The sequence below is a fragment of the Rousettus aegyptiacus genome, unplaced genomic scaffold (assembly GCF_014176215.1).
Source record: "Rousettus aegyptiacus isolate mRouAeg1 unplaced genomic scaffold, mRouAeg1.p scaffold_m13_p_19, whole genome shotgun sequence".
Taxonomy (NCBI): Eukaryota; Metazoa; Chordata; class Mammalia; order Chiroptera; family Pteropodidae; genus Rousettus; species Rousettus aegyptiacus.
The window spans coordinates 4,551,043-4,564,163 of record NW_023416294.1 but is presented as its reverse complement, the minus strand read 5'-3'; the positions used below and the strand labels follow the sequence as shown (position 1 = coordinate 4,564,163).

The following is a 13,121-nucleotide window of genomic DNA, read 5'->3' as shown; positions in this document are numbered from 1 at the left end:
TCCCGGCTGCCGCTGAAGACGCGCCCGTGAGGGAGGCGAGCCGCGAGCTGCGAGCGGGTTAGAGGTCAGCCGAGGGGCCCGGGCGGACGCGGGGCGGCGGCTGCCGGCCGTGGTGCCCTGCACGGCCTCCCCGGCCCTCCTCCTGCCTCACTCTGCTCGGCCTCGCGCGTCCTCGTTCCCAGCCAGATGCATCATTCCGGCCGCCGCACACGCCTGCCGAACCTCACGTGAATGCACCCGTGTGGACGGCCCCTGCACTCCTGGTGGATTTGGCCTAAAGCACATTCATCCCTTCCTTAGTTGAGTGGACATGTTTGTCCCCCTGTGATGGTAGCAGTGACTCGGCGCAAGTTTCTCTTAAAGGATCGGAATTATGTTACTGGGTGTTTAAAAAATACGTTTGCATGTTTCCTGTTTCACCGCCCATCTCTTTGACAGCGGATGATCGAAGAGTCCTTGAAAATTGAAATGGAGAAAGAATTAGAAGTGAGCACGAAAGACAAATCTGCGTGTGCTGAAAACCCTTTGGAGAAATACATGAAGCTCGTCCGAGGCGCCCGCGAGACGGTAGATGAGGTGCGGGCGCCGTGGGCCGGGGCCTGGGGTAGCGGCTGGCGGGGCGGGCGCGGGGGGCGGGGGCTTCTGCGCTCTATTAGGAAACCTTGGGGCGCAGTCTGCCTTCTGGATTGGTCACAAAAAGGTGAAGCAAGAGAAAATCCAAAGTTCAGATGGAGCCTCGAGTCTGAAACGTATCACACTCCTGACAAAATTCCGTCACTCTTGCTTGGGTGAAAAAGGGAACAGGTTTAGATTTGTCACACTTTGTAAAGGTTGAGATGTCCCTGATTTTAAGGAGCGTAACGAAGCCTCGTCGCGGAGTAGCGCGTGCGTGGGCGCCTCCCGAGCCGTCAGCGCTGGGCGCCGCAGGGCTGCGGGCGGGTGCCAAGGGGCCTCCTGGGTCGCTTGATGCGCTGGCTGAATTTCGTGTTTAAAAGTCACCTCTTGTTTGGACTCTGAAATTCCATAGATATTTCACAAGTAGCACTAAGAGAAAACAAAGTAGTTAATAAAATTAATACAGACCTCCTTTCAAAATCCTTTCTCTCTCTTCGTACCAGAGCGCAAAGACCGGCGGGGAAGACTCGCAGGGGGACACACTGGCCGCCAGTGACAAGGATGCGAGGTACGGCCCCCCCCCCGCCCCGTCTGACGCACACGCGCCCGCGCCCCGCCTCGGGGTCTGCCTGCGAGAAGTCGCCGATTCCCCCCCCCAAAAAAAAACCACAAAACCGTTGCCTTTTTTTACATTGCGAAATTGCTGCAGACACAAATTTTAAGCAAAGGCAGAAACTCCGTGGGGAAGCAGTGAGAACGCTGTAGAGGCCTCTGCGTAACCTCGACAAGACTTTAACGAAGTTTTAAATCTTTTGTGTTTCCCTACGTAGTTTCACAGGCCCTTCTCGTGAAGAACCAGATGACTCTTGGTGACCGTACACGTGGCCCAGCTGCTTACTCCTGCGACTGAAGGCCAGCGAGTTCTGTAATGAGACAAAAATCTCAATAAAAGTCGTGTTACCCATCCAGTGCGGTTTTTTCCATAATTTCATTTGGTTCTCTAGTGTTTAAGCCAAAAACGATGCGGTCAAGTGACAGCTCTTCAGAATTTCTCATCCTGAGGCCTTCCATTGCATTAGATCGAGCTGCTGGGTTTTTTTCCTTCCGTTTTTGTGTTAGGTTATTTTTTTGAAAATGTATCTTTTGGTCAAAGTCCAGGCCCGCATTTCGGAAGTTCCATCTGGGTTGCTGTCTAGAGCGACTCTGGGGCTACTGCCCGTCACACAGGAGCCCGTCTCCCCCGGCGGCGTCCTTCCGACTCGCCCCCGGAAAGGACGACGTGCGTGTTGGCATCCGAGGCTCTGGGCGTGGCGCCGTGCGCGCTGGCCTCGACCTCCAGCCTCTCTCCCTCGGTTCTCCGCAGACTCTTCGATGGCGGTGGGAGAAGGTACGATGCGCTGAGCGCGTGCCGTGTGCCAGGTGTCGGCGTGAACCTAGCCCTGCGTTACGTCCCCGCGCGGTCATGGCCGCACGCCGTGTGGCTGCGGCTGGCCACGGGCGTGGAGCAGGAGACGGGGTCGCAGAGGACCCAGTGACGGGACCGAGGCCCGGTGCCTGTCGGGTGGTGCAGCCAAGACACCCGCCCAGGTGTCGAGGTGGCCACGGCCTCTGACCCGCGCCGTCCCGAAGCCGCTCCGGGGGACGACTCCCGGGCCTCGGCCTGGGTCACCTGCCAGATGGCGCCTTCCAAAGCCACCTTCGGGAACCACTCTCCAAGCACGTGGGGGCCAGTGCGCCCGAGCGCGGCCACAGAGTCACCCCCGCAGCGCGAGGGCCGCTGCGCTCTGGTCACTGCGGCTGCGTCTCTGACCCTGCAGCGCGCGGGGGGCGGCGCCTCGGGAAGCTTCTCCCGTGACTCGGCTGCTGGAGGCACCGAAAGGTGCACAGAGCTGCTCGGGGGTGGGGGGGGGGAGCAGCCGTCTCAGTTCGCGCGGACCGAGGGCTCCCCCGGGACGTGGACCTGCACTGCTGACCCTTGTCCCCCAGCGCCCGGCACGCGATTCGTCCGGTCTGCGTGCGCAGTGAAATCCTGGAGCGGAGCGTCTGTCTTTACAGATACAAACCGGGCCGAATTGTTTTTCCCTCCGATGCTCGTGTGGCCCTTGAGGTCTATAGCAAAGCGCAAGGTTTTTAGCATTTCTCATTCCTCAGGCTTCTAAGGGGTTTTTCATCAAGCTATACCTTTGACAGTAGCTGAAAGAAAGAACTCAGACAACTCAGCGACAATGTGTCTCGTGCGCACGGCTCTGGCTTTACCTTCTCTGGATGCCCCTGGGCTTCCTGCAGCTGCGAGCCTGCCGCTCTGCCCACGCCAGGGACGTTTTCGGCCGTCATTTCTCTGCACAAGCTTTCCTGTCCCGCCCCCTCCGTCTTCCCCTGCGGGCGGGGGCCTCCAGCGTTCTGCTTTCCGCAGATGGTCATTCTCGGCCGATCTTTTATCACCCTATGAAAACGTTAAGTGGGGAATTCCAGAAATAACTCCCGCGTTTTAGATCGCATGTTCCGAGTGCCGTGGTGGAGCCTCGTGCCGTCCTGCCCAGAAGGTGAATCCTCCCCTCGCCCAACGCGTCCGTTCCGAGGACACCGTCTGCCTGTCCGTCACTGAGTACCCACCTCTGTTCCCAGGTACGCAGTCACGGCACCACGGTGCTGGTCTTGAAGCCGTGCGTACTTTACTTAATAATGGCCCTGAAGCCACGTACGTAACTTTCAGTATATTAATTGCTCTTTATTATTATTGTTATTAATCTCTTACTGTTTCTAATTTGTAAATTAAACTTTATAATAACTGTGTATGTATAGAAAAAACCATACCATGTTTAGGGTTTGGTACTCTCCACGGCTTCCAGCATCCGCTGGGGGTCTTGGAATGTATCAGCGGTGCATAGAGGTGGACTGCTGTCCTCAGGCCCCTTCCTGGGACAGACTGGGAGATGGGCGTTCCCGCCCAGTCCCTCTGCGCGCGGCCTGGGTGTGTGGCCGTGGTGGGGGCACCGGGGGGGGGCGAGGGGTCCCTGCACCTGTTAGGAACTGCTGCTTCCTTCGCTACCGCCCCACGAGGCTCGTGACTGTTAGCTCTGTTGGGTGTCAGAGGCAGGCAGTCCACGGATCTGCCCTTTGGGGGGCAGCCGCTGAATCCGGGGCACAGTGGAGTAGACTTTCCTTCCTGGGAGGTGCTGGCGACTTGGAGCAGGCGCAGGAGGCACCCACTGGCCTCCCCAGTCTCGGGAGGGTGACTTCAGCCCCCGGATGTGTGGTAAATTGGAAGCCTGACTCTCAGGCAGCAGCTTTTAAAACATGCAAATAGATCGTTTTCAGGGAAAGGGCAGGAATTGGCGATTCCTCTGGAACTGGTTCAGAGCCGTTTCAGTCTCGTGGGTCTGGGAGACACAAGCCCTGCTGGCCTGACGAGCTGGGCGTTTGGGTGCCCATCCCTCGGGTCAGTCTTGGAAGCTGGGGCACTCGACACGGGCTGCAAACCCTGCGCTTTGGGGAGAACCTTGGAGGTGGGAGGCGTCTCCTTGCACGGCGGCGTGTCGGGGGTGGAGTGGACGGTAAGAGCATGTCTCGGCCTGCCTTCCTGTTGCGATGCATTTTCCTGTTCACCGCCTGTGTAAGGAGAAGCTCAGCCAGTTTTGGGGTTTCTTTCAGGAAAAATCACCCCACGTGTCGTGGTCCGTTCAGTGTGCTGCGCGAGGGGCGGTCAGTCCTGGGGCCTCGCATGTCAGCATCCTGGACCGGAACCCTCCAGTGACTTCCTAATACTTTCTGATATTACTCAGCTTGTCCTCTGCCCTGCATTTTCAAAGCCCTGGTTGAAATAACTCATTGTATTCTTTGTTTTCTAGCTCAGGGTTATAGCTTTTTTCCCCCCCAGTCAACTTAAATTCTAAGGATTCTTTATACTCCAGGGCAGACTCCATTTAAAGAAAAGCAAGTCGTTTCTTGTTCGGAGGGCACATCATCTGGAATGCCCACGAATACAGATCGCAAGGCCAAGACCCGGCCTTGCGGCCTCTTCGGCCTCCACTAGACCCCCGCCCCCGAGCAAACGTCGTCCCCAGGTGGGTCAAGTAACGTTTAAATAGCAAAACAGTGAGGAAGCTTGTTGCGGGGCGGGGCACATTTTAGAAGAAGAATGTTCTTTGCCAAACCTGCCTTGACCTCCGTGTCTACTTCTGTCTCCTCAAAACTTTCTGCGGTTTTATTCATTCTAATGCTCATTTTGAAAAAGTTGGCCTCAAGTCAAATCTATAATTTTTCATCGACATTTGAGAACAGATGAGCCTCGCACTTGCCGGGGGACGATGCCATCGCTTAGGAAAGGATACCGATGAGGCGGATTATTGCCTCTTGTAAATCTCATGACACTATGGCTGTCGCACCGTTAAAAAGCCCTAAAAGGATGGTCTCAAACTTTTTATGGTGAAGTCTTTGTTCCTCATTTTCCGATGGACTTAAAACAGTTTTGCTCGTTGCTTTTTCAATGAGTAGTTTCTTCCCCTAAAACTCTGACTTTCTTTTCAGCTCTTCAGAGAGTTAAGTTTCACAAGGTACAACTAGAGAAATGGAGCATCCTCTCTGCTGCCCTCCGAAGGTGTCTGCATTTCTGGCAGGATTCCCGTCGACGCTGAGGAGGCCGCACGCGGTCTCATCTAGGCACGATCGACGCGTATTTATTCAGGTGATTTATGTAACTTAAGCAATAATCGCCAAATGCCCCGCGAACAGCTGTCGAGCAGTGTGACAGACAGCATTCCCGGCGGCCTCCTCAGCTCTGCTGGGCACGTGTGAAGGGCCATGATCCGCAGGCACCTCGCCGAGAAACGCCGCTGCGCCCACAGCGACTGCGTCTGGTCCTCCCCCGAAAGGGCAGCCGGAGACAATCCAGACGTGCAATCGCGCTGGCAACGTAGTTCAAACGGTACGGAATGAAATCCTAAGTGCCACGTTTATTACCTCCGCTGCTTTACACGATGACGGTTAGATCTAGATCTTTAAAATATATATATATTCCCCAATAAATCCTTCAGTAGACTTCTCTACCTCGGGTTCGCCGAACAGCCGAAGGCACACGGGCCCTTCCGAAGGCTCCTCGTTGTTTGCTCTTTCCCAAACCTCTCTCTTTACTCCAAACCTAAGTTGTGCGAATCCCGTAGGACCAGCGCTTCCGTTCATTGAAGTTGGTCAGAAAAACGCGATCCTTTCCACAGAGACCTACAAAGAGTTACTGACACTTCATACAAAATACAGCCCAGTGGGCGACGCCATTTTCTCAAATCGCTCCTGCTTGAAAGAGACGTTATTTCCATGTGAATGTGAAACCTTGATTATGCACACTGTTTAAAAAGGACTCCCATCAATTAGGACGGAGAAAGACAGTATTTACGTGCGGTAAAAAGGCAAGCGAATGAGGCTATAATTTAATTTCTCTTAGTACATCCACAACGATTTCCACCTCAATAGATCTTAAAATGAGCACACGCAAGTATCGACTATTACCTACAAGTATTTATTTTAGCACTTGAATAGAACTCCAGGAAGCCCTCGGTGCTGGTAGAAAGTATTGATTCACTGTTAGGCTGCAAAAATGTATACATAGCAAAATGTAATGCCCTTAACATAAAAAGTGTTAGACTACTTCAACAAAACTTTCAGAAATTCTTGGTAACAGCTACCGGAATTAGAAAAGGAAAATTAGGCTTTAGACACTGCTGCTTCTGGAACACCAGACGCTAACGGCACCTCCACGGCTGGGAAAAATGTGTCTGTCGTGCAGCAGGAGAACAGGTCACCAAGCTATTCCGGAGCGACCGTTCCACGCGGAAGAGAGCGTCTCCCCAGGAACGAGACAACACTCAAGATCCCGATGGGCGTTCCGGGCGTTACCGAAAGGACCCGGATGAAGTGTCATACTCGCCGTTTGCTTTCAATAGCGTCCTGACGAAGGGCTGCCTCCTTCGCTTTCAGACATTTCTGCACACGCACGTTTTAAGATCCAGGAGACGGCCAAACCGCGGGTGAGTTCCTAACGTGCACACACACGTCGGCCCTGCAGGCTGCGGCCGCTTTCACGGAGCACCGCCGCGCCTGAGAGTCCTACGTGTCGTTTCATAAAAACGCAAAGGTCAGCGTCACCGATACCAACGTCCACAGTCTCTTTAGGTGTCCTGGAACACACCGATTTACGAGGCACGTTTCTTTTGAAAATGGCTTAAACGCAAGCAGGTTTTTCTTTCTTTCTTTTTTTATGCTGAACATCAAACTTTATTATTCCAGGAAACTAAGAGTTAGATAAGAAAAAGTGAAATAGATACCAACCCTAATTCAAATGACGTAAGTCTTCAAGTCTAAAAAGTAAGAGGTCTGTCGCCTGTTTGTAACTAGGTGTTAGAGGGTCGGCATGACATTGTAAACTCGCTTTTCGGACCGCGTAAAAATGGTTTAGAATGGCGGTCATGTTAATAAGGTAACACTTCTTAACGAAGAAAGGCATTTGTGCAACAAAATTCTAGGAAGGATTTTGGGTCTCGCATTGGAATATAAGTTCTTAGACATTTAAAGCCAGTGCTCACTGAGGCAGAGCTGACGTTTATTTCCCAAGAAGACTGAGGACAAGCGGGTCATTTTACTAAAACGAGACCTTTTATACAAGTGATTCTGGAAGCTCGTCACCGCACCAGAGTCCAGCCTCTTCAAAGGCAGGTGTAGCAGCAGTATAGGAGCTCAGTTTAGCATTGTTGAGAAATAGATTTCTGATTGGATTATGACATTGATGTGCCCTGCTCAATTGTGAGAAGCATATTGTCTTTGATGAGCCACAGTTGAATAAATGTCTGCTGTCAGAAAGGAACCTGACACCAATTCCATTCCATTCCCTATTTAGATACATTTATTTGAGGAGAGAGGGCAGACATGAATGTATGGTCCCATCCCTTGGTGCCGGCACGACACAGGTCCCTATCGAGGAGTATGCCGTGTTCTCATCGCCTGTCTCGGTAGGCTTGCTCTGGCAACAAATATGAACATGCCACAACTTTCAAAAGGGTGAACAATCGTTGTGTCAAAGTGTTGCCTTTTCAAACGGCTGGCATAAAACCTCCAAGATCTGTTCTAAAGCAAAAGATCGACCTCCTGGAAGGTTTCCCTAGAAATCTATCCCGGCAGCTCGAGACAGACAGTGAAGTGTTCGCACTTGCACACGAGTGTGTTTGCACTTGCACACGAGTGTGTTTGGTCTTGCACACGAGTGCATTTGGTGGGACAGATCCGCACTGCAGGGCAGCTCTCTGAGGATGTGCCGGAGCTGTGAACTCATCAGCTGAAGCACTCTGGCAAACATTTATGTGTAAGAATTGAATTGTTCTTTTGACCGAGACTGGATATCTTGCAGTTCCTGTTCTTCCTTTGCTTTGACGTCTTGGTGAGCCTGCATTTTGCTTGCATCCTTTAAGCCCAGTTAGAAGACAGTAACATGAGGAAGTGGATCTGGAAAAGAAGGGTGAGCGTGATGGCTAGTGAGCATGTCGAAGGCAAAGCAAGCAGCTAGGCAGATCAGACAATCTTTGCTGTAAACGGGGAGAGGGTTATTCTGTGTTAATACTCATTCTGCGATCAGCGGCATCAGAGACTGCAAGCCTGCTCTACTGGTAGGCTTAATGTTAAAAGGCTGAAGAAGAGTTAGTATACAAACATAGTGGACTTGAAAAAATGGCCGAAGTTATTGTTAAGAAAAAGCAAAAAATACAAGAAGTGGTTTTTTACCATTTTGAGAGTAATTTTTCACACCAATGCAGAAGTTCAGAAACACGTTGTGTGGTTATGTCAAAATAAGTGTGGTGCAGAGGCCTTTCCTATCTGAGGAAAAAGTTAATTCTCCTAAAGGCCTAAGAGTGTGAACAATGTTTATTTTGAGTAAACCATAGAAAACTACATATTTAACACGTAAAATTAAGTGAATGTCAAAACCAGACTTAAGAACTGTAAGCAAAGCGTGCAGTCCCCGTCAACAAATTTTTAGTAATGAAACTATATTTTCCGTTTATAACTGCCATTATTTCATTTCACAAAATGTAAAACTCCTCATTCTTTACAGTCGGTGTGGTAAACACTCCTTTCCCGTTTATTTTCCTCATCTTTCCTGCAAAATCTCCGTCTCAACTTCCTTAGATTTTATATTTCCTTCTCAACATCTTTGAGACTTTCAGATCCGGGAACAATTTCTCTTCCCATTAAAATCGTACGTGCCGTTTGAGACCCGGCTTTGAGGAATCTGGTACCACTCACTAACACAGCAGTTTAAGGTTATCGATTTTGTGGGCTTTGAAAGGAAGGACTGTGTTAACGGGTGGCCTTTATTTTTCTTCACATTTTCATCTGGCTTATTTGAGGGGCATTTATTTGGTGGTGAACCATGTCATCATAAAAAAAAAATCAAATTTAAAGTATATTTTAAAAACATTTTGCAGAAGGAGTCTGACGAAAACCCAGGTTCAGGAGGTTCTCTTCCGTTTCATCTTAACTCATTTTCATTTTCCTCATTTCAGCTTGGTCATCAAGCCAGCAGAAATCACGGAGAAGGCAGGTATTTCCAAGTTTGAATACTTCATTTAGAGATACCGCTCAAAGTTTCAGAAAATTATTTTTCAAGGAGTGCTCACCAACGTCAGTAAATAACTGAATTCTTTTCCAAATGTGGGAAAAAAAAAAATAGCCCGGTCTCGTGATTCTGTAATTCGTGCACGGTAAGTCATCGCATTCATTCACCATGCGCGGTGAGTTGCCTAAAGCCATTTACGGATTCCCGGCACAGCGCCGCGGGAGCCTGGACTCTGCTTCGGTCTGAGGGTGTCAGTCATGCTACGCCGGAGAGCTCGCGACAGCTCCCTGGTGGCCTCGCGCACTGAGGATTCAGTGCGTCCATCTTCCCGACGCTTAGACTTCAAGAGCGCGTGGCTGTGCGCAGCAGCCATCAGGCGAAACAGGACAGCAGGAACGGGCCGTGCGGGCCGGCTTGGGGTGGGGGCGGGTGCTTCCCCGGCGAGGCGTGCCTTTCTCGGTTTATAATCACAATGGGAGGTGTCCGCGGCTAGCGCGCACTGACTTTCCCTCACGTAGCACATGCTGTATCGGTCCTTGGCTCTGCGCTCGACGCGTTTGTGGAAAGGACTTGGGTGCGTGTAACGGATGACGGGCGGGAGCGCCGGGCTCAGCAGCCGTGGAGACATGGAGCCGAGGCCCGGCATTTCCCAGCACCTCTCCCAGCGACTGCCATCCTCCCGCCCAGCGTGTGGCTAGGGGACCGGCGGCAGCCGGAGAGCGGGCCACCGGGATGGAGCACGAGCTCGCTTCTCATGGGCTGCCGTGGGAGGGAACGACTCGGGGGCTGGGAATCCTGCGAATGCCTCCTCTCGGGGCGGAGGGGACAGGCGCCCCCTCGCTCTAGCAGTCTGGGATGTCCCGAAATCACAAGCCACGCCCCCCCAAACTGCATAGCTGTACGCACACACATATGCACGCACATACACATACGTGCATGCACACATGCACACACATACATATACATGCATGCATACACACGCACACACATGCCTGTGCGCATACATGCACCGCGCACAAGCATGCACACATACAGACACACACATGCATGCACACACATACACACATACACACATGCATATGCACACACGTGTGCATGCATGCACACGTGCATGGACACACAAACATGCACACATACAGACATGCACACATGCACACACATACATATACGTGCATGCACACGCACGTACACATGTGTGCATGCATGCACGCATGCATGCACACACAAGCATGCGCACATGCAGACATGCACGTGCACACACATGCATATACGTGCATGCATATACACACACATGTGTGCATACATGCACACGTACACAGACATGCGCACATACAGACGTGCACGCACATGCATGCATGCACACATGCACAGGTATGCACACGTGCATGCATATACACATGCACATGCATGCATGCACACATGCATGCACACATACACACATACATGCGTACACACATATACTCATGTGCATGTACACGGTCGATTCTCATCCACAGATTCCATATTTGTGAATTTGCCTACGTGCCAGAATTTCTCTGGGACCCCCCAAAGCAGTAGTCGGCAACTTCACGGTCATTTGTGAAAAAGCAAAGTCTTCCGGCAAACTATGCTCTGTTTAGCTGAGCCAGGATCTGCAAATATTGATTTTTCAAAGCTAGGTTTTCCTTCACGTGAGTTTGGGAACTAAGCAGCCGCAGGACGACCCCCTCGTAAAGCGTTTCGAGACGCTGAGGTCAAATCCCTCTCCCCGTGAACTTCCTGGTCTGCGGCCTCGGCCTCGAGGTCTCTGCTGATGGTTCGCCTCATGTTCTGAGGTCGAGAGTCTGCGCTCAGAACCTTCACGGCAGAGACCGTGATTTATGTTCACGTCACGTAAGTTGGACTTGGCATGCGGTACGTCTCGGCTTTCACGTTCACGGTCATCGTGTTTCGCGAATGTGTCGGAAATGCTTCGGGGTTGGAAAACGCTCTTCACCACACTGCACCCCGCCCGGTCTGTGCCTTCTGCCCGCAAGTGACCCCGAACCCCGGCCCTGCCCCTCGCCGCAGTGACAGCGCCCGGGAATGCACAGGCGAGCACTTAGACATGGAGCATTCACACTGTGCGTCTCTCAGGCGGTAAGGAAGGGGGGTTTGCAAAAACTCCCTTCTTCCTCTCATCCTCGCCGTGGGCCGAGAGGGGGTCTTTACGCTTCGGGAGAACGGGACGCGACAAGTCCCTACATCGTCAGGGATTTCACATACAGATACAAAGAGGCGACGCCGGGCCCCAGCAGTGCGTAGCGAAAATACCTCACGGGGAGTGGCCTGCACGTACACGGGCATTGAGGGATGTTTTACAAGCCAAGCTCGGGCTCGTTTTCCATCCATTACGAAGAACAGCGTGGTTGAGCCTCGGCGTTCACGAGGAGAGGGGATCGGCCTCACGGGCCGTGGCAGCGGCTTCCTGTGGTGCGGTTGGCCCCGCGGGCTGGGGCTGCGCCCCGCGTGGAGCGTCCCCGCCCCCCGGACCCCAGCAGGTGGGCGGCCGGCGCCCTGCTCCCCCGGGGGCGGTTCTGGCCCTTCCTCTGCGGGCAGCCACACGCAGCAGGAGGGCGGCGGCGGGGCGGGGCGCGGCAGTCGGCCCACAGCCCCGGGGCGCGGTGGGGTGCCCTGGACGCGCAGTGCCGTGAGCCCAGCCAGGGTCCTGCCGCGAGGGGCCAAGGAGGTGGCCGTTGCCCGGGCGTTAGAAGCCACACGCCTGGGAAAAGTGAGTTTTCTGTGCCCCACGGACCAGAGGGTGATGTCCAGGAGTCCCACGGCCTCGCTCCCTCCGGAGGCCGCAGGAGAGGGTCCTCCCCGCCTCTCCCAGTGTCTGGGACCCCAGGCGCCCCTGGGCTGGTGGCCGTGTCCCTCCCGTCTCTGCCTCCGACTCCTCTGTGTCTGTCTCTCCCTTCTGTCCCTTATAAGGACGCCGTCCCTGGGCTCGGGGCCACCTGCTCCGGGAGGACTCAACCCAAACCCTTCACTTCCATCTGCAACAATCTCCCCCCTCCCCCCAAATAAGGCCACGTTGACAGGTTCCGGAGCGGGGACGTGGCCCCATCTGCTGGGAGCCACCACGCAGCGCATTACAGCTGACGTCCGGGATGTGGGCCCGGGAGCCCGCGGCTTACGCTGGGTTTTTAAGGCTCGAAAGTGGAGCGGTAATGAACCGTTATTCCTGACACCCCGCTTGGTACCGCACCAAATAGCAATTCCCCACCTTTGCCTCATGAATCTTTATAAGAAACAGGAAGGAACTGGCCCTTGGCAGCGTGAGGCTCTGATGAGTTCGCGAGAACAGACTTGCACGTCCACGTCCACACCAACGGGGGAAACACGCGGAAGCCCGTGCTGGAAACTCATTTTCAAGATTCTATTTCATTGAAAAGAAAGGCTGCTCTGTGAGGTACTTCAGAAGAATGGGGTGTGAAATTTTTTTTTTTCTTCTTGGTAAAGGAAAGAATTCCAAGATGTGCAGCGACCCAACTGAAGTCGGCAGCCGCGGCACAGCCGGGCGCGTGGAGGTGCCGACGTACTGGGAGATGTGTCCGACTCCGACGCTTCTTCGGAACGCTCGCTTTGTAGATCCTGTGGAGGAAAAAAATATTCTACTGCAAAGGATGGAAGGCCCACCGCTGTTGTGGAGACCGGAGCATCGACTCCGGGTCTCCGCGCGTTCCTCGGGCCCTCCGTGGTGGAGTTCGGAGGATTAACAGGGATAGCGAAAAGGCTGGGAAAAGTCTGGGCCGATGGACAGAGCATCGACCACAAGGTGTCAGCGCGAGCGTCGTTGTAAAAACCGATGACAGACGTGTCGCCAGATGGCGCACACGCACACGCATGCACACACGCATGCACACACATGCACACACGCAGGCATGCA

The 13,121-nt window shown here is 53.2% G+C and overlaps 1 protein-coding gene and 1 long non-coding RNA gene across 5 annotated transcripts in view; both read left to right on the top strand.

Annotated features, from left to right (window-relative positions):
- Window positions 1-1,583, top strand: part of LOC107518008 (oral-facial-digital syndrome 1 protein) — a 33,299-nt gene extending 31,716 nt beyond the window's left edge. For all 4 annotated transcript variants that reach the window (XM_036235713.1, XM_036235714.1, XM_036235715.1 and 1 more), the window contains 3 exons: window positions 439-576; window positions 1,119-1,183; window positions 1,446-1,583. In XM_036235713.1, coding sequence (XP_036091606.1) covers window positions 439-576; window positions 1,119-1,183; window positions 1,446-1,488 — 246 coding nt within the window. In that variant the 3' untranslated portion in view covers window positions 1,489-1,583. The remainder of the gene's footprint in view (window positions 1-438; window positions 577-1,118; window positions 1,184-1,445) is intronic.
- Window positions 1,584-3,643: 2,060 nt separating this feature from the next.
- On the top strand, window positions 3,644-9,313 carry LOC118613542. Its single transcript, XR_004955524.1, has 2 exons — window positions 3,644-4,679; window positions 5,143-9,313. It is a non-coding gene; the product is annotated as an uncharacterized LOC118613542 (long non-coding RNA).
- The last annotated feature ends 3,808 nt before the right edge of the window (window positions 9,314-13,121 follow it).